Genomic DNA, 18,159 nt, shown 5'->3' on the forward strand with positions numbered 1-18,159 from the left:
TTTCCCAAACATAAATTGAATTACTTTAATCTTAATTTCTTATTGTTTCACATCTTTTTCTTGTCAAATATATTATAAATATATCTTAATTTATTTTATAATTTTTGTTTTATTATTGTTTGTGATGAATGAAGGTAATAATATTATTATAAATTTAATTAAATATTGAATGTTCTAAGAGACATTTTTTAAGAATAAAAAGTTAGGTATCGAATAAGTCGGTCGAACTTGAGTTCTGCCTCATTTTCTTCTTCTCTAAAACCAAACACGAAAACTATTCTTTCTTTTTATTTTCTTTTCCCAAACGTAAATTGAATTACTTAAATCTTAATTTCTTCTTGTTTCACATCTTTTTCTTGTCAAATATATTATAAATATATCTTAATTTATTTTAGAATTTTTTTATTATTTTTTATGATGAATGAAGGTAATAATATTATTATAAATTTAATTAAATATTGAATGTTCTAAGAGACATTTTTTAAGAATAAAAAGTTAGGTATCGAATAAGTCGGTCGAACTTGAGTTCTACCTCATTTTCTTCTTCTCTAAAACCAAACATGAAAACTATTATTTCTTTTTATTTTCTTTTCCCAAACGTAAATTGAATTACTTAAATCTTAATTTCTTCTCATTTCACATCTTTTTCTTGTCAGATATATTATAAATATATCTTAATTTATTTTATTTTTTTATTATAATTTTTTATAAATGAAGGTAATAATATTATTAAAGAAATTAATTAAATATTAAATGTTCTAAAATATATTTTTCAAGAATAAAAAGTAAGTTATCGAAGAAGTCGGTCGGACTTGAGTTCTGCCTCATTTTATTCTTCTCTAAAACCAAATAGGAAAGCTATTAATTTTTTTTTATTTTCTTTTCCAAGGGGTAATCCGTAATTGCTTTAAATACTTCTTAGATCTAGTACAAATATCTATCTACTTATATTATTTAAATAAATAGCTACATACATTCATAAATCTAATATACATTATAAAATAATTAATTGAATTTTTTTAATAATAGTTATTGGAAAAAAACCTATATTAATAAATTAAAAAACTAAAATACCCTTGAAATAAAACAATTATACCATAATATGTCACCTACAATAGTGAGTCATCTTCCCACTAAATGGAAGTTGGCCTGACCTAAAAGGGAGCTCCCTCATCACTTCCTTTGCTTTGTGACAATGGAAGATATTGAGATGGATTCAAGTAAAGGGATGATATGTAGGAGGGGGAGTCCCCCCCCCTCTACTACTATGCAAGCAAGGAGGGAGACTCCCTCCTACTTACCATAAGTGGGAGGGAAAATGGAAAAGGAAAAGGAAAAGGGAAACCCTTTTCTTACTTAAGCACTAGAAAAGGGAGAGATCCTTCCTTGTGGCCAAACAACTACCGTAAATAGCCATATGGTAGTAACTCACTTGGTGGTGAGTCCCATACTATGTGGAACCGACAACATATTTTTTTATTTTACTTAATAGGTAATTTATCTTTTACTGTATTGAAATACTAATTATTTGATATTATTAAATTATTAAGGTAAGCGAGAAATTTAAATAATAAAAAAGGTTATGTGAGCATTTATGCCATGTAGCAAAGGTATATGAGCAACTAACCCTTGTTTAAAAATTGTATATTTGAAAATAGAGTCTAAGCTTACATAGATGCTTTTTTATTACTATGGTTTCTCAACGGCCAAGTCAATCTATGACTCAGTTGGGTTCACTCGGATTTAGGAAGGGCAGGGTCGCCGAGTTTTGCACAACACCCCCCCCTAGACATGTCTCAACACAAGTTAATAATCAATGCAACGTGATGAACGAGTCTAGTTTCTAGCCATCTCATACAACTAAGACATGTCTCAATAACCCTAGATAATGATCTACTATCTTGTCAACCTAAAAAAAACACTAGATAATCAAACATATGAAGATTAAAATAAATAACCTTTTTTAATGGTGCAAAAAATCAAATTTAAAGGCATTATAAACACATAAAGTTCAACCCATTTTAGCCAAAATTGACGCCCACATTAGAGATGTCTTAACATGATACAATATTCAAGACAACGTGATACCGCCCTACTTGCTATCTCAAAACCATAACGATCTACTATCTCTTCAAACTTGAAAAAAAAACACACACTAGATAATTAAACATACGAAGATAAACATAAATAATCTTTTTAATGGTGTGAAAAATCAAACTTAAACACATTATGAACATATAAATTTCAACCCATTTGAACCAAAACTGATGCCCACATTATAGATGTCTCAACATGAGACCATAGTCAATGCAACCTAATGAAAGAGACTACTTGCTATCACATACTGAGACTTGTCTCAATAGATAATGATCTTCTATTTCGTCGAGTTCAAAAAACACTAGATAATCAAACATATATAACCTTTTTTAATGGTGTGAAAAATCAAACTTGAATACAATATAAACATATCAAGTTAACCCATTTTGAGCCAAAACTTATACCCACATTGTAGATGTCTCAACATGAGATAGTAGTCAACGCAACGTGATGAACAACCCTACCTGCTATCTCATACTAAGACGTGTCTCAATAACCCTAGATAATAATCTATTATTTTGTCAACCTCGAAACACACTAGATAATCAAACATACGAAGATAAACATAAATAACTTTTTTTAACGATATAAAAAATAAAACTTAAATAAATTAAACACATAAAGTTCAACCCAAACGAGCCAAAACCGATGGCCACATTATAGATGTCTCAACATGAGACAATAGTCAATGCAACGTGATGAACAACCCTATTTGCTATCTCATACTAAGACATGCCTCAATAACCCTAGATATCTATTGTTTCATCAACCTCAAGAAAGCTAGATAATCAAACATATGAAGACGAACATAAATAATATTTTTAATGGTCTGAAAAATAAAACTTAAAATATATTATGAACAAATAAATTTCAACCCATTTGAGCCAAAACTGATGCCCACATTATCGATATCTCAACATGAGACAATAGTCAATGCAACGTGATGAGCGACCTTATTTGCTATCTCATACTTAGGCATATCTCAATAACCCTATATAATGATCTACTATTTCATCAACCTCAAGAACGCTACATAATCAAAATATGAAAACAAACATAAATAATATTTTTAGTAGTATGAAAAATCAAACTTAAATACATTATGAACATATAAATTTCAATCCATTTGAAACAAAATTGATGCCCATATTACTAATGTCTCAACATAAGATAATAGTCAATGCAACGTGATGAACAACCCTATTTTCTATATCGTACTAAGACATATCTCAATAACCCTAACTAATGATCTACTATCTCATCAACCTAAAAAACGCTCGATAATCAAAATATGAAGTTAAACATAAATAATCTTGTTTAATGTTGTGAAAAATAAAACTTAAATGCATTATGAACATATCAAGTTCAACTCATTTGAGCCAAAATTGAAGCCCACATCATAGATGTCTCACTAGCCTAGATAATGATCCAACTCATCAACCTCAAAAACCCTAGATAATGGTTTACTATCTTATCAATCTCTTGGTAGGACCATCATGTATCTAAAGACGTGGCAAAACAAAACATATAACATGTCATTGATTCATCTTCCAATGATTTCATATTCCCTCCATTATAGACCCATCTCTCACTCTCTTTATCAAACTCATATATACAGATAAGACACCAGGGAGGTCCCGCTGGAGAATTCACACACACACGTCAAAGCCAACGCATAAGAAAAAGACTATTCGATTGCTGTAAGCAAACGGAGGAATCGAATCGTCGATACCCATTCGTTCTTGCCCTCCTAGGCACGTCTCCTTTCTCTTAACGATCGCATCTTTTTTCTCTCTCATCCTTTCTTTTCTCACAAATCCATCCTTTCCTGCTTTCTGGTGTTGCAGACTTGGCCTCTCTTCTCCTTCTCTATCTAGAACGTCAGATAATTTTAACTACATCATATCACAAGCACGTACAGCTCTAGATAGCAATTCCCATTTCTTCCAAACCTGATTTTTTTTCGTTGATTATAGTGCATAAACGAAAAACCAATCAAGAACAGAGACTCGACGGAGACTGATCCGAGACTCTTCTTCTTCTCAATCATGCAAAACCATTTATTTTGTAATATCAAAACATACATAAAAGACAAAAATATATTCTGTTTCTCGTTCCAGTGATCGAGTAGCTTACGTGCTGCCGCAGGTACTGCAGCTGCACGTCTTGGGGACGAAAGCGCAGACGCCGAAGGGCTTGTCCGGAAGTTGGCAGTCGATGCCAAAGCAGCAGGGCATGGAGGAGCAGTTGGAGGCGCCTGAGTTGGCGGCACAGCACTTGCAGAGAAGGCAGAGCTGGAAAGGGGCGAGCATCCGACGGTTGCTAATTGGGTTGCCTCCGATCGTCATGACCCGGTATTTGGTCTGCTCTACAGGAAGGAATCCGGTCGCCGGAGGGATGAACGACGACGAAGACGTCTGGTTTTTGGCCCGCGAGCCTGCAAGTCGACGATAATCGTTTAGACGAGAATTCTATTAAAAAAAAGGTGTGGAAGGGGAGAGTTCTTGGGGTTTACTTACCACAGAGAAGAGTGAGGAGGAGGAGAAGAATGAGTGGGATTCTGTAAATGGTGAGGTTGGCCATGGATGTGTGTGTGTGTTTGTGTGTGTGTGAGAGAGAGAGAGAGTGTGAGAGAGAGAGAGTGCACAGGCTTTGATTTTTTGGGCTATTTAAGGAAGGTGGCCTTTTGACTCGTGGCCGCAAAAGATTTCTTTTTTCAAACGAATGAATCCAAGACACGTAGATACATAAATACCTAACATGATCGGACCGCTGAGAAAGCCATTCGAATAGTTGAGATAACCATTGATCACGTACAGACGGTTGAAATAGCCGTTTCATATGTTTAATACCAAATAGTTTTTCGTATTGGATCAATGTTATCCCATTCAAGGAAATAACAAAAATGCCATTAATTTTTTATATTTAATTTTTTTGGGCTATATAAGGAAGGTGGCCTTTTGACTCGTGGCCGCAAAAGATTTATTTTTTCAAACGAATGAATCCAAGACACATAGATACATAAATACCAAACATGATCGGACCGCTGAGAAAGCTATTCGAACTATTGAGATAACCATTGATCATGAACAGACGGTTGAGATAGTCGTTTCATATGTTTAACACCAAATAGTTTTTCGTATTGGATCAACCCTCCATATATATATAAATGTTATCCGATTCAAGGAAATAACAAAAATGCCATTAATTTTTTATATTTAATTTTTTACTTTTATAATTTGTAACATACTCCCTTCTAGAGTCGATAACTATGTAAACGAGACAACAATATGCAAGTTGTTCTTAGTACATCACATGTATGTTATACCTAAAAAGCCAAAAGAATAAGAGCAAAGCTCAAATATTCTATGTAAGTGCAAACAACCTATAGTACTATTCCAAGCACCATTAAGAGCTAGCACTCGTCCTAGCCATACATAACTATTATCAGTGGCACATGTTAAAGTGCCACTGATACCACTACTTCATGTGTCAATGTTGACAAGTGAGCAACATTTATGGGTGCCTAGATTCATACAAACAACATATTTGTTGTTTCGATGTTTTTTTCGGTGGTCCATGTTATGCACAAGACATGTGAATATCTGCAAGAGTTAATCAAAGTTAGTATAAAATTAAAAAAAATTAAAAAATTACATATATTTTGAGTTACACATATTTAATATCTCTTAAGATTAGAGTACCTATGTGACCTAGGCCTTTGGCTCGATAGTTGCATGGAGAGTTTATAACAAGGTCTTGAGTTGTGAGTAATATGATATTTTCATTAAAATACCAAAATATGGTGACTTTTTTCTAATTTAAAGTTGGTTAATGAGTTTATTATATTATACACTTAGCTAATATATTTCGTAAATATAATTTTAGTCAATTTTTATATTTTTATATAATTTTAAAATTACTTTATATTTTGATGACTTATAATATTTTGTTTTTTACTTTTCCCGTTTCCTACTATCCACAAATAATCAGATGAAACAAATACGTTATGAAACGCCCATTATCCGTTCTAAACAAAATAGATAACTGAATAAGTCTACACCTACTACTTAAAATGGCTCTCTTACCCGTTCCGACTATTACCCGTTTACACCCTGATATCGAATCGGGTGTTTTAGACTTTGACTCCCATGAAACCTTAGAATCACTTTCCTTTTTTTTTTTTTTTTAACAGTTTCAATGAAATAAGATGAACTACTCATATTTCGTTCTCTTGCCATGCTTTGGAAAAGAAGAAAAGTAGAAATCAGGAATTCAAGCTACATCAGCTTTTTGGTGGAGGACAATAAGGCAACTTTGTTGAAAGACAAAGGGAGTTTCACAAGCCAGTTTCCATTATCTAGCTTTTGCAGATTCCATCATCTTTTCCTTTTGTAGTGTAGTGATAGTGGATTAGAAGAAGCAGGTCACCACGTAGAAATCCAGCTGCAGCCATACAGAAACTGTGGCTGTTTGATTACGATCAGAAAAGAACAAGGCTGGGGCAGGAATCGTCTGGTTCTGATATGTGAAAATGAAGGCGACGGTGGGGAAGAGGAGAAGACAAGAGAAGGAAGTTGTCTCTCTCTCAATTCGTTCCGGGTGATGTGATATGGGTTGGGTGTTGTGCATGGTTTACCCTAAACCCTAAAGAAGCTTCTAAGTGTTGAGCTAAGCTGTTGCATGCCATATAATTTGAAGACAACTATCATGTGAAGATAAGCACAAGGATAATGTTGAAATTCCCTATCACTACTTATATTTCAAAATTTAAAGATCAAGAGTTGGTGTTTGGAGAGATTAGTCAACTTTTTTTATTTCAAAGCTCACTTGATTAATATATGTCGGTACTTCTTTGATCTCTTGTATGCCTAAAAAAAGTGGGATGGTGTTCTTCGCCTCTTTTTTTTAACGACTTTGTCGAAAAAAGAAAAGAATGTGACCTTCTTCCTTTTTCTTCTAAAGCGGGGATGGGGGTATCACCTTCTCCTCGTAGGGTTCTTGTCTTCTTTTGTGTAATTTAAAACGAGGTGAGACTGACCAACCCAATTAGGTCAAGTTATCATAGTTTTAGAGTAAGATTATGAAAATTAATATGGTCCCTCGAGTCTTTAACTTTTGAACCAAATAGGAGATCGATTCATATAGACTAGTTAATTTCTCTAACAATTCTACTTTTAATCATTCTTATATTATTATTATATAAATTATAATTTATTTATTTTTAATAACATTATTTCTAATTATTCTTTTAGCTCTACAATTAAAAAGATTATTTAAATAATTTTATATTTAAAAAATAGATTGGCACTTTCTAACTTAGTTTTTTTAATTAGTACTTAACTAAATATAAAAGGATAAAAATATCCTTATGACATATAAAATTACAAAATATCTAACAATTTGCCCTTTCATTATTTTGTAATAATTACGAAAATACCCCTGAAACCGACTTCTTTCGTCACTTTCGTATATCACAGATAATCTCTTAACAATTTTTAGATTTTAGAATACAAATATAACCTTTGGCCGACTTTTTTCTCATAATTCGGGGATTACTTCTAAACCATTTGAAGACATGTAAATTTTTTAATCCAAATATTTAGGAAACATTAATATGTGAAGTAATTAAAAAACTTATGTTATTTTTTTGGGCATTTGTTTAGAGTTCAAACTCAATCACTTCTTTATCACTGGAAAATCAATTTATTTTACTATAATTGTTACTTAAAATTGGTTTTAGTTGTAGATAATCGAACTTTTGTGTGAATTTAGCATTGCCTGGAGCAGACTACGATATGAAGAATTAAATCATAGACAACAAAATCGGAGGGAGGGGGGCGCCCAAATTCTCCTATTTCTCTCTAGTTTTCCCTTAGAAATATAGCTTTTTGTTTTTTAGGAGGAGAGAGTTATGGAGGGGGGGGGGGGACTACTTTAATTATATTATTATTATTATTTTATTTAAAAATGTTCATAATTTAATTTTTTGGTAATGTTATTAGGCTTGACTTATCCATTAACCCAGTTGATTGGTTGAGTACGAGTCAACCAGTTGAATCGAAAAAAAAATCCACAATTAAATCGGATGACGTCAAAATGACATGAAGGAAGAGAGGGATTGATTGTATACATGCAAGATAGTACTCTTTTGCATGTTAACAAGATAAAGAGTCCCTAGCCTCTTCATTATGAACAAAATGACTAGGAGGGGTCACACATTTCAAATCTACAAGCAATGAGAGGGGCCTTTATCTTCCCTTTAACCTAAAGGAGGGGTTAGTCCCCCAAATAGAATTTTGAAGATCAAGTTCATGTCCAGTTATGTACATGAAAATCATCTTCGTACTTGGTTTTAGTATTGACGACTTCATGTACACTGGAAAACAATTTCTATTGTTAGTGCCCCAACATGAGAAAAACATAAAAAACAAGAAAATCCCTAAACCCTTACAGTACACTTAATTATAACATAATCCTTAAACCCCAAAATTATGGACGAGGGTCCCTATTCCATCCTTATTTGCAAAGGTACAAAGAGAGAGAAAGAGGAGGGTGGCCCAGGCAAGAACGACAAAGGCTCTCACGAGCGTCTCACGGTAACACCCTGTCATATCACCTGTTCTGAATTTGCCAATGGCCATTGTCAAAAAGAAAAAGCGCGGGAAATTGTGCATAAACTTCACCGTCTGCGAACTCCGGATTGCCGAAACCTGATTGTGTCTGTTGAAGCGATGGAAAACATTAAAATGAAGGAGACTCTCAAGGTCAGAAGATATGCTGACAGTCAGAAAATTCTGTTTTTTGCTCAATTTTCTACTTGATTTATTGTCGTTCATGTATTTGTTTATAGTAAAACCCACTTTTTAATTCAATCTTTGTAAATTCCGAAAGAAAATTTGTGAGGTTTTTCATTCATCTTCTGTTCATGTATTCATCTTATCCAAGTTTATTGCGATCACCATAACATTATTGTTGAAGAAATGTTTTTTTTTTTTTGTTAGTTGAAATCGACGCTTCTCTTTTCTCCCCATGTCAGGGTTCAATATTTCTCAATACGCTGCTGCAAGAGTTAAAATTTTCAGGTCGTATTGCGATGAATGCTTTTCAAGTTCAATGTTTCTTAAAAGTTTTCTCATCTATCATGCATCATCATGATCATTTTAATACCATCTACGGTTTGGCAAAAGGAAAAGAAACACGACAGTGTCTTTGGCGCCTAAACGTTTGAACCACACACATTTTCCTCCCTCAGAGTGACTACGATAGCCAGTATTTTTCAAACTTCCCATATCATCATTCATCATTCTGTTATTTCTTCCTTTTATGTTGATATTCTTCACAGTAGGCTTATTTTGAATTCATCATAGCAATGGTAAGTTGAGGGACAACTGCTTTGATTATGCTCTGAAATGTCCTTTCTGATGTCTTGACGCTGCTTGGAAATTCGTCCGGTGCTTCTCTATTCTCCGTCTCTGTTTTTTAAATGTTTCTGTAGAGAAGTCTTCACCTTTGCTTACGACTCATATTTTTTAATTGACATATTTAAGTTGCACCAAGTCTAGAAATGCTAATGGTTCGTCAACATTAGAATTTCCTCCAAAAGTTCCAATATCTACTTATGCAATTGATATTATTGGATACTACCTGGTTAACATGTTGTAAAAAGGGTGTTTGCTCTAGATAGGCCGATATAGCTTTATGGTCGAATGGCTTAGAACACTAAGAGAAGTATTGAGTTGGAAATCGACCTGAATTTTTGTTGTGTTCTTCAGAAATTCTTTGGGTATTCATCCTTCCGACCATCTCAAGAAAATATCATCCTGAAAATCTTGAGAGGAAGAGACTCATTGGTAGTTATGGCTACTGGAAGTGGCAAGTCTTTGTGGTAAGTACTTTTTTTTGTTTCTTTTTGAGTAATTTTAGCATAATTTAATGACAGGCAGTTGTTATTCTTTCTATAAGCACATCTAGGGAAAAAGTTCTTGCTTGGATAAAAGCCATTGATTTTTTATTTTGAGTCACATGTCCTGACAAGATCGTTACATGGAATTAGCTATCTTTGTTAGCTTTTGAGAGTTGAGTTACTACCTCTCTTTCATTTGAGCTTTTTTTTTTTAATTTTACTGATAAATGTGGTCCCTACTACTGAAGAGTATTTTTAATTTTTTTTTAAAGGAAGTAAAGAGTATTGCATAACTTCCTTTTTACTTCAACTGACATAGACATGAATGGAGAGCTTCTTACTTCTCTCTTTTAAATTATTTATGGCACTCGGAGCTGCAAACAGCAAAGCAAGGAACTCTACCTTTTGAAGCTTTGGTATTTTTTACTTTACTGAAACCTGATGCACCAGTGGAGGTCTTTCTGTTTTTTCAATTGTCATTTAGGAAAATGTAAAAAGGTTTGTGTATCAATTAACTAATTTATTTATCAATTAATCATCTAATTTTATGGGCTCTCTCCTTGATACGAATGGATGGCTCCTCTGTTTATGCCAATCATTGTTTTAAAGGTTTATTTTAGAAAGAAATTATTTATTTTTTGATAAAAAAGTGCATTTTTATTAAAATTCAAGTAAGATGTGAAGGGAGTTAATCATTTTTAAAACTCATATTTTCGAACTTCATACCAGTCAATGGCCATGTCAGACTGGAACTCCAACATGGCAAGTAGGATCATCATTTTATGTTTTCTTTTGGGGAAATAGTGAACTCACTGTTGGTAATTCCCTATGTATTATGAAAATCTATTGAACTTTGTGTTTGCAGTGCCTAGTTTATTTCATCATTTAAGTGTTCCATGTGTTGATTGGATTTTATTTTTTGTGTAATTTTTCAATGAAACTCTTGAACTTGGTATAGCCAGTGCAAAGTCTTAAAATTGGGTCTGTTTCCTCCCAAAATGACTTGCCGAAGTTAGGAAGTCTTTTCCTACTAACGACAATATAATATTTTAAAGTTTAAACCAATATGAGGCTATTTTCTCACTCTATAGTGCACTCTCACTTTTGGGCAACTAACCTGAGATGTGAACACATTACTATAGGTATATGGACTTTCTACCAATTAATACTTTCCACCACGTTTTGAGCCTTTAATCTACCTCATTGACCTTTGTGGTTTTGTGCATGGTATAATCTGTTTAATTTTCTTGCACAAATTGAAGGAAAAGAAAAGAAAAAAAAAGAAAAGATATATTTTGAGGCCTTAGTATTGTGGGACGATTTGTAGAGACCTGAAGGGAAGTCAGTGATTCAAACCTTTTGTGAGAAAATTAGCTCAAGGGTATTTTGATCATTTTATATGATTGAATATTTTATATTGTGGTACTATCTTGTTCAATATGTTTGATTTAGTCTAAGTACAAATTTTTATATTCATAGGACGAGTAGTAAGGGAATAAGCGATTTTTATGTAAAGAGGGACATTTTTGTAATTTGTCATCTAAAACATAATACATAGCATTGGTGGTTGTGCAGACGACCCCACTGCAGCTCATTCAGAGCTTCTTCCTTATTTTCTCTTCTCCCTTTTTCTCTCTCCTCTTCTCTCTCTCTCTTTCTCTTAGTTGCACACTTTTTACGTGGTATGAGAGCAGTGATTGTTGTCGGGAGTGCATCTTAGCCAGTAAAACCCCTTCTTTTATCTGGACAACTTCGCAAGAGCAGGGTTTTTCAAATCTCCTCGATGATTGGTTGGTAGAAATTCAATTTTTCTTCTTTTTCTTCTGCATAATCCTAGGGTTACTGGTTCTATCTCCTTTGAAGGATTATCCATGCTTTAATTGCCCTAAAAAGGTTTCTTTTTGATTGATCTTGGGATGCTCGTTAACTATCCCTAGACCGGTGCCTACATCATCAGTCCTTATGTTGACGTCAACCCTAATTGAGGTCTATTTTTTGAAGTTTTTCTACCTAATTGCTATATGGTATTGATTCGAGGACATACTACTTGTGCACATCTCATTCCTGCCCTAACCATAATTTTTATGAAGTGGGGCCCACATCATTGGAATTTGCAAAGGTGTTTGGGTATTGAAACTGATTATTTTAGTGACTCTATATTCTTATTCTATGGCTGATTTGGGTGAAGTTTATGTACCATCCAGAGAGAATGGGTGGATCTGATTTGGTTAGATGGCTTCATATTGGTTTTCTAGTGTGAGGTCGTGGGTCCAAGTCTCACCAGGGTAAGGGGCTTCAATGTTTAAAAAAATCATGAACTATGTTGTGCCAAATGAGAATTTTCTCTCCTTCTATGTTATGTTTAGAGGGTTTTTATTCCAAACCTGTCCCCTTGTAGCAACCTATTGAGAAATGTTTTTGCTTCTCTATTATTTTTTAATGACTTCATAATCCATTAAACATATGATGACCTCTTAAAGTATAATGCCTATTTTGTCACTGGTTTGGAGCTATTAGTCAAGTTCATGAACTTCTATTGCTAATCAGAAATCAATTTATTTATTCTTTATTTGCTTTTATCTCTTATATGCTGCAGTTATCAAATCCCCCCCTTGATCACTGGGAAAACAGCTATTGTCATAAGTCCTCTTTTGTCTCTGATGCAAGATCAGGTGCTCCCACGGTCAATTCTAGATGGTTTAATTTACTAACGAAGTTTTCATTGGACTTATTTAGTACAATTACAGGTAATGAGTTTGAAACAAAGAGGCATTAAAGCTGAATATCTTGGAACAACTCAGATGGATCAAACTGTGTTAACTAGTGCAGAGTGCGGTCATTTTAATATATTGTACATGACTCCAGAAAAAGCGTCTTCAGTCTCTCCAAAGTAAGATGCTAAAATTTTCTACTTTACACTGTTTCATTTCTATTTTTATATCTGAAAGTCGGAACTTTATGGAGGGAGAAATTCTTGGAAATCTGCTTATGTTTAGAATTGGATAGTGATTTTATTTGTCTTTTTGAGTTCAGTGGGAAGATATGTTGGATTGATTTTTATTTTTCTTCTTCTTTCGTTCTTTTTTTCCTTTTTTTTGTTGTCCTTTTTCTTATGGGTTTTGTTGCTTATGAGGTATATGAGCAATTTTAGTGTTTCAGGTTTTGGTTGAACTTGCAAAAGGTGGGAATCAGCTTAGTGGCTGTTGATGAAGCGCACTGTATATCGGAATGGGGACATGATTTCAGGTCGGACACTTCAATTCTTTATCAAGTTCCTTTACTTCAGCCTATTGCTCAACCTTATAAACTAATACTACTATTTAGCACTTATCAATGTGGGGCTATTCTCACTTAACACTCCTTACGTCCACACTTACACATAATAGTCCTGAAACATGGACAACAGACGACAAACTCATAACAGAGCACAAACTAGGTTTTAGTCCCCAAGTAGATATCCTGCTTTGGTACCCTTGTTAGATTGAACCCGATTTCATTTCAGCCTATTTGTCACGCGGTTAGATTTGGGCTAGGTCCGTCTAGCCAAGCGGAATATCTACCCCGTGCGGCCTAGCTCTTCCGAAGAACTAGTCAGCCTCCTTGAGCCTCGGATCCTCCAACCAATACTTCACACAAGAAGTTGCAAGACAAATGGGACAACGAAAACACCAAGGTATAGAAGAGAAAAGCCTACTTTGTATTGAGAATACAAGATTACAAAGGGTGGCCAAACACTCTTGAAGGCCAAGGCTAAAAACTCTCTCTATACACCAAAAGAGTAAAGAAGGCTAAGGATTTTTCGACCCTTTTACAATGGGAGAGGCCTCTCTATTTATAGTCTCTCCCTAGGCCTTTTGAAATCTCTAAAAACGCTCAAAAACCGGTCAGATCCCAAAAATTCGGTTTCTGGCGTCAAGGGGCGCCCTGGTCAGGCTGGCGCCCGCCAGACCAGGGCGCCTGGCGACCTGGTCGCCAGGAAACCCCATTTCGCGCGGGGCGCCTGCACGCGCGCGGGCGCCTGCGCCTGGAGTCCTGCCGCGCGCGCGCGCGCGCCTGGCGTCCTGAGGAAACCCCATTTCGCCCCGCTAGGATTCCTGGTTGCGTCCAACCCCATTTCGCCCCGCCAAAAGTGTCTGCTGGCGTGCTGCCTTGTGTTTGAGCTGTCTGTTGGGGTTGTTGTGCACCTTGTTGCTTGGCCATCCGTTTGGCAAGCTCAAGTGTGTCTTCTTTAGCTGAAGTTGATGCCGGGCCAGCCATATGTGTGCGCTCCTCTGGGCCGTGCCATTGTACTTGGCCTTGGCCATTGCTTCTATTGCTGTGCACTGGACTTGCACAGTCTTCCACCTTGGTGTTTGGCCACACCATGGCTTCATCCTCCGTCTCACTATTGCTCATTATTATAACCCAATAGCACTCGTTAACTCTTATCAATGTAAGATTATTTCAATACAACACTGCCTCTTATGTCTAGACTTACACATAATGGGCTCGAGACGTCGACAAAAACTCATAATGGAGCAAAAATTGAGCCCTGGCCCAAGCAAACATCCTACTTTGATACCATAATTTTTATTAAGCTTAGTTTCATCTTAAAATGAGTAGCCACTTTTATTTTTTGTTGAAATGATGCTGAATTTTATTAAGAGTAGCTCAAACGAGCAAATTACAAGGGAGGGGGGGGGGGGGGGGGGGGGAAGCCTTCTCAAACAATGAGAGATTGTTGGGAGGTTCTGAATTTTGCCAATTTATCAGCCAAAGAATTGGCTGATCTAGGAATGAGGTTCCAATTACAATGAATGGATGACACAATGTCAGCAATACAATCAGTGATAGGCCAGTGGCGCCAAGGGGGGGAGCTATCTTTTGAACACAGCTGATGACAGCCTTTTAATCTCCTTTAATACACAAACTTGCCATGGAGACGCTCTTTGAAGATTTGGAAGCCGAATAGAAGAGTTCTCACTTCAGCAGTATTTGAATCAGCAATGCCCACCGGTTCTGCATAGGATAGAATAGGGTCTCCACTATTGTCTCTGAAAACACCACCTGCTCCAGTCGGCCCAGGACAACCTAAAGCACTGCCATCAAAATTGAGTTTGATGCAGTCGCAAGGGGGAGGATCCCAGGTGGCCATAACCAGAGTCTTACAAGGACCCGCCATATGCGCGATCAAACCCCAACTTTCCTGAATGGAAACACCCGATAGAGAGGCAAACTCCTTCCTGGTATGTAACCAACTCGAGATGAGGCCCATTGCATGAGAAGTTGTGCTTTCCGTGGTACTAGCCTTGGAGTTGAATCTCCGATTATTATGCTCGAGCCATAGGCTTCATGGGACATGCACAAGGCATGCCAAGAGAATTAACTTACCCAACCTAGGAAGGCGGATCCCTATAACCATCTCATAGGTGTCAAAGAGGTCTTGATGTAACCCCATTTGGAGTCCAATCTTCAAAAAGATCTTCATCCAGACTTGCTAAGAAAAATCACTATGTAATAGAACATGCTGGACTATCTCGTCGCACACACCACAGAGGGGACAAGTACGATCGGGGGCTGTGTAGCCTCTGCTATGGAGGTTGTCAGAGGTGAGGATTTGTTCCCTGATGGCCGTCCACACAAAAAATTACTAGGCACTGAGAGCTTCCAAGTTTGCCTTGTGCTCATGCATACTGTAATCTTGCTTTCTGATATAAGAGCAGGCGGATGCAATTGTGAATTGACCATTAATACTAGGCTTCCATGCCATTTTATCAACTGCATGCTCACGGATAGTGCTGCCGAGTTTGGAGAGGAGAGAGCAAAAAGCCGAAGTGTCCTCATCATTTAATCTCCGGCGAAATGTGAAACTCCATGAGCGATCTCTCCAAGAATCTGCCACTGAGCAGGAGAGATCCCTCGGTACCCTAGAGAGCCTCGGAAATCCTCGGAGAGGGGGCGGGGCCTGCACCATTCATCTGACCAAAAGAGGAGGGTTTGTCCATTGCCTATATGAAAAGAAGTTGCATCTCTGAATACTGGGAGGAGCTTTTGAATTGATTTTCATATCGGGGATAGGAGGCGAGTGATGCCACCCTCCCTCCACCAGGCACCCGAAAATTGAAGTTAGAACTTGGCCATATCTCTCCATAGGCTGTTATGCTTGACGTTGAAGTTCCAGATCCATTTGAGCATAAGGGCATTGTTCATCTCCTTCGTAGGCCGGATGCCTAAACTACCCCGATTGCGGGGCATGCAAATAGCCTTCCAACTTACCAAATGATATCTGAAGGTGTCCTCTGATTCTCTTAAGAGAAAACACCGACGGATGGTGTCAATCCTGTAGCAAACGGAGGCTGGACAGTGTATAAAGGATAGTAAATAGTTTGGCAGTCCTGCCAAACAAGATTTGAGATGAGTGAGGCGCCCCGCAATAAAATGAGTAACCACTTAAGAAACCTATTACTTAACCTTATAACCTAATAACACTTCTTAAATGTTATCAATGTGGGCTATTTCCACTCACCAAAAATTGTAAAAGGGAAAAATATTGTACTTTCTTCATGCCTAAACAAATTGTTGAAATACACGAATAGTGGTATTTTGGTCAATTACTATGGTTGTATGTCCTTCATAGTATAGTAGTGAGTTGGTCTTCATGTTAGAGTTTTATGGTTCAATTTTCATTTTATTCTGAGTTGTGTTTAGAGAGTTCTAAGGCTTTATGTGTAGAGAGACATTAATGTAGTTTAATGTTATTGTAAAGTGAATATTTAATATAGAAAGGGGTGGACTTCTGACCCCCTAAGGAGTGCTTTCTCTTTCACACTCTTCTCTATCTCTCTTATGCACTTCTCTCTTTTCCTTTTTATCTCTTTTTTCTTTTTTATTAAGTTTTCTACACAAATATTATGAGGTTAAAATTCCGAAGCTAAAAAAGATTGCTACTTAAATAAATAATAATTGCGAAAAATAAGAAACATGAAGAAAAACAAAATAAACAAACATGTTTAAATAGTCCCAGTTAGTCCTGAGATTAGAAAGATCTTGTGCTTATTACTTGGAAGGGGCATCCTAACTTCAGCTAATCATTTTGGGATGGATCTCAACGTAATTTTGGCATGGAAGAGATTGGGTACCTATATGTGAGCTTTCACTAAAAAATTATCTACATATAAGAGCCACTAAGTCGGTTTATGAAGCGAAGTTAGAGAATACCATATAGATCCAAAATTAGAAATATCTTGTGCTTATTAACTTGGGAAGAGATTGGGCGTTGGAGCTATTGACCTAGTGAATTTTTTCCTGTCATTAGCTTTAGAGGAATTATCCGTTATCTTCTCAAATTTTTGGACTGTAAACATCGATAAATAGAATAGTAGTAAGGAGTTCTACTCTGTTTTTTTTGTTTTCTTTATTTAGGACTTTCACAGACTAAGTTAGAAGGGACAACCAATGGAATTAAAGAAATACTGAGAGTCTGAGATCTCCTTGAAGCTGGTATAGCATTAAAATTTAAATTTAATACGTCAAAGAGTTACAGAAGAGTTTTGCCACTAGATGGCATGAGTTAAACAGGTAATAAAAAATGATAATAAATAAGCATAAAGAGTTATGCATACCTATCTGATGCAGAATGTCAGGTGCTGAGAACATGGATGGTTGTAGCTGGAATCAGGACAAAAAAGTTGAGAAAAAAAGTGAAAAGTTGGAAGTGGAAGACAAATTTTTATATGATGCAACTTGGCCTAATCTTGGACTAGCAAAATTTTCTCCTGAATTTACTAACATACGAAATTGCTTGAAAACTTGTCTAGGAGCTGCTATCTTTTGCATAATTACTTGGTTTTTATTGTGATCCAAGTTGGACTAGTCAGAGGGTCAAATCAGGTTTTAGAACTATGGTTAACATTTGAACTTAAGGCTTCATTTGCCCAGTAGGTCAATTCAAATGGTTGGATCCTTGGCTAGGGAAGGGATTATGATAAAAAAACATGAAATAATGGAAAAAAATGGAGTTGAAGGGAAGAAAAAGCAAAAGGGAAAGAAAAGTTGAGAAGAGCAGCAAAGAGGGTTGCCTGATTAGTCTCGAATTTTGTGACTAATCCATCTTTTAATAATTTAAGTGAGAGAGACTTTGAAAGGACAAAAATGCTCCTTAAGTACAACACTACAGA

The 18,159-nt window shown here is 35.9% G+C and overlaps 2 protein-coding genes across 2 annotated transcripts in view; one reads left to right on the top strand and one right to left on the bottom strand.

Moving 5' to 3' along the window:
- Positions 1-4,167: 4,167 nt before the first annotated feature.
- LOC137965088 (uncharacterized) lies at positions 4,168-4,701 on the bottom strand. Its single transcript, XM_068811490.1, has 2 exons — positions 4,617-4,701; positions 4,168-4,534 (listed from the first exon to the last, which is right to left on the bottom strand). The coding sequence occupies exons 1-2, from the start codon at positions 4,678-4,680 to the stop codon at positions 4,230-4,232; spliced, it is 369 nt and encodes a 122-aa protein (XP_068667591.1). The 5' UTR covers positions 4,681-4,701; the 3' UTR covers positions 4,168-4,229.
- Positions 4,702-8,841: 4,140 nt separating this feature from the next.
- The window catches only part of LOC137966443 (uncharacterized), a 32,459-nt gene continuing 23,141 nt past the window's right edge, over positions 8,842-18,159 (top strand). The window contains exons 1-5 of the mRNA XM_068813054.1: positions 8,842-8,864; positions 9,873-9,985; positions 12,600-12,675; positions 12,751-12,893; positions 13,163-13,249. Of these exons, the coding sequence (XP_068669155.1) occupies positions 8,847-8,864; positions 9,873-9,985; positions 12,600-12,675; positions 12,751-12,893; positions 13,163-13,249 (437 nt within the window). The 5' untranslated portion in view covers positions 8,842-8,846. The remainder of the gene's footprint in view (positions 8,865-9,872; positions 9,986-12,599; positions 12,676-12,750; positions 12,894-13,162; positions 13,250-18,159) is intronic.

Source organism: Aristolochia californica, unplaced genomic scaffold (genome assembly GCF_029961685.1).
Source record: "Aristolochia californica isolate CCGP_79_NKW_82.1479 unplaced genomic scaffold, dmAriCali1.0.hap1 SCAF_5, whole genome shotgun sequence".
NCBI lineage: Eukaryota > Viridiplantae > Streptophyta > Magnoliopsida > Piperales > Aristolochiaceae > Aristolochia > Aristolochia californica.

Coding starts and splice junctions, on each gene's coding strand:
- LOC137965088 (XM_068811490.1), bottom strand. CDS start 4,680: ATGGCCAACCTCACCATTTACAGAATCCCACTCATTCTTCTCCTCCTC. Junction 4,535..4,616: donor CCTCCTCACTCTTCTCTGTG/GTAAGTAAACCC, acceptor GTCGACTTGCAG/GCTCGCGGGCCAAAAACCAG.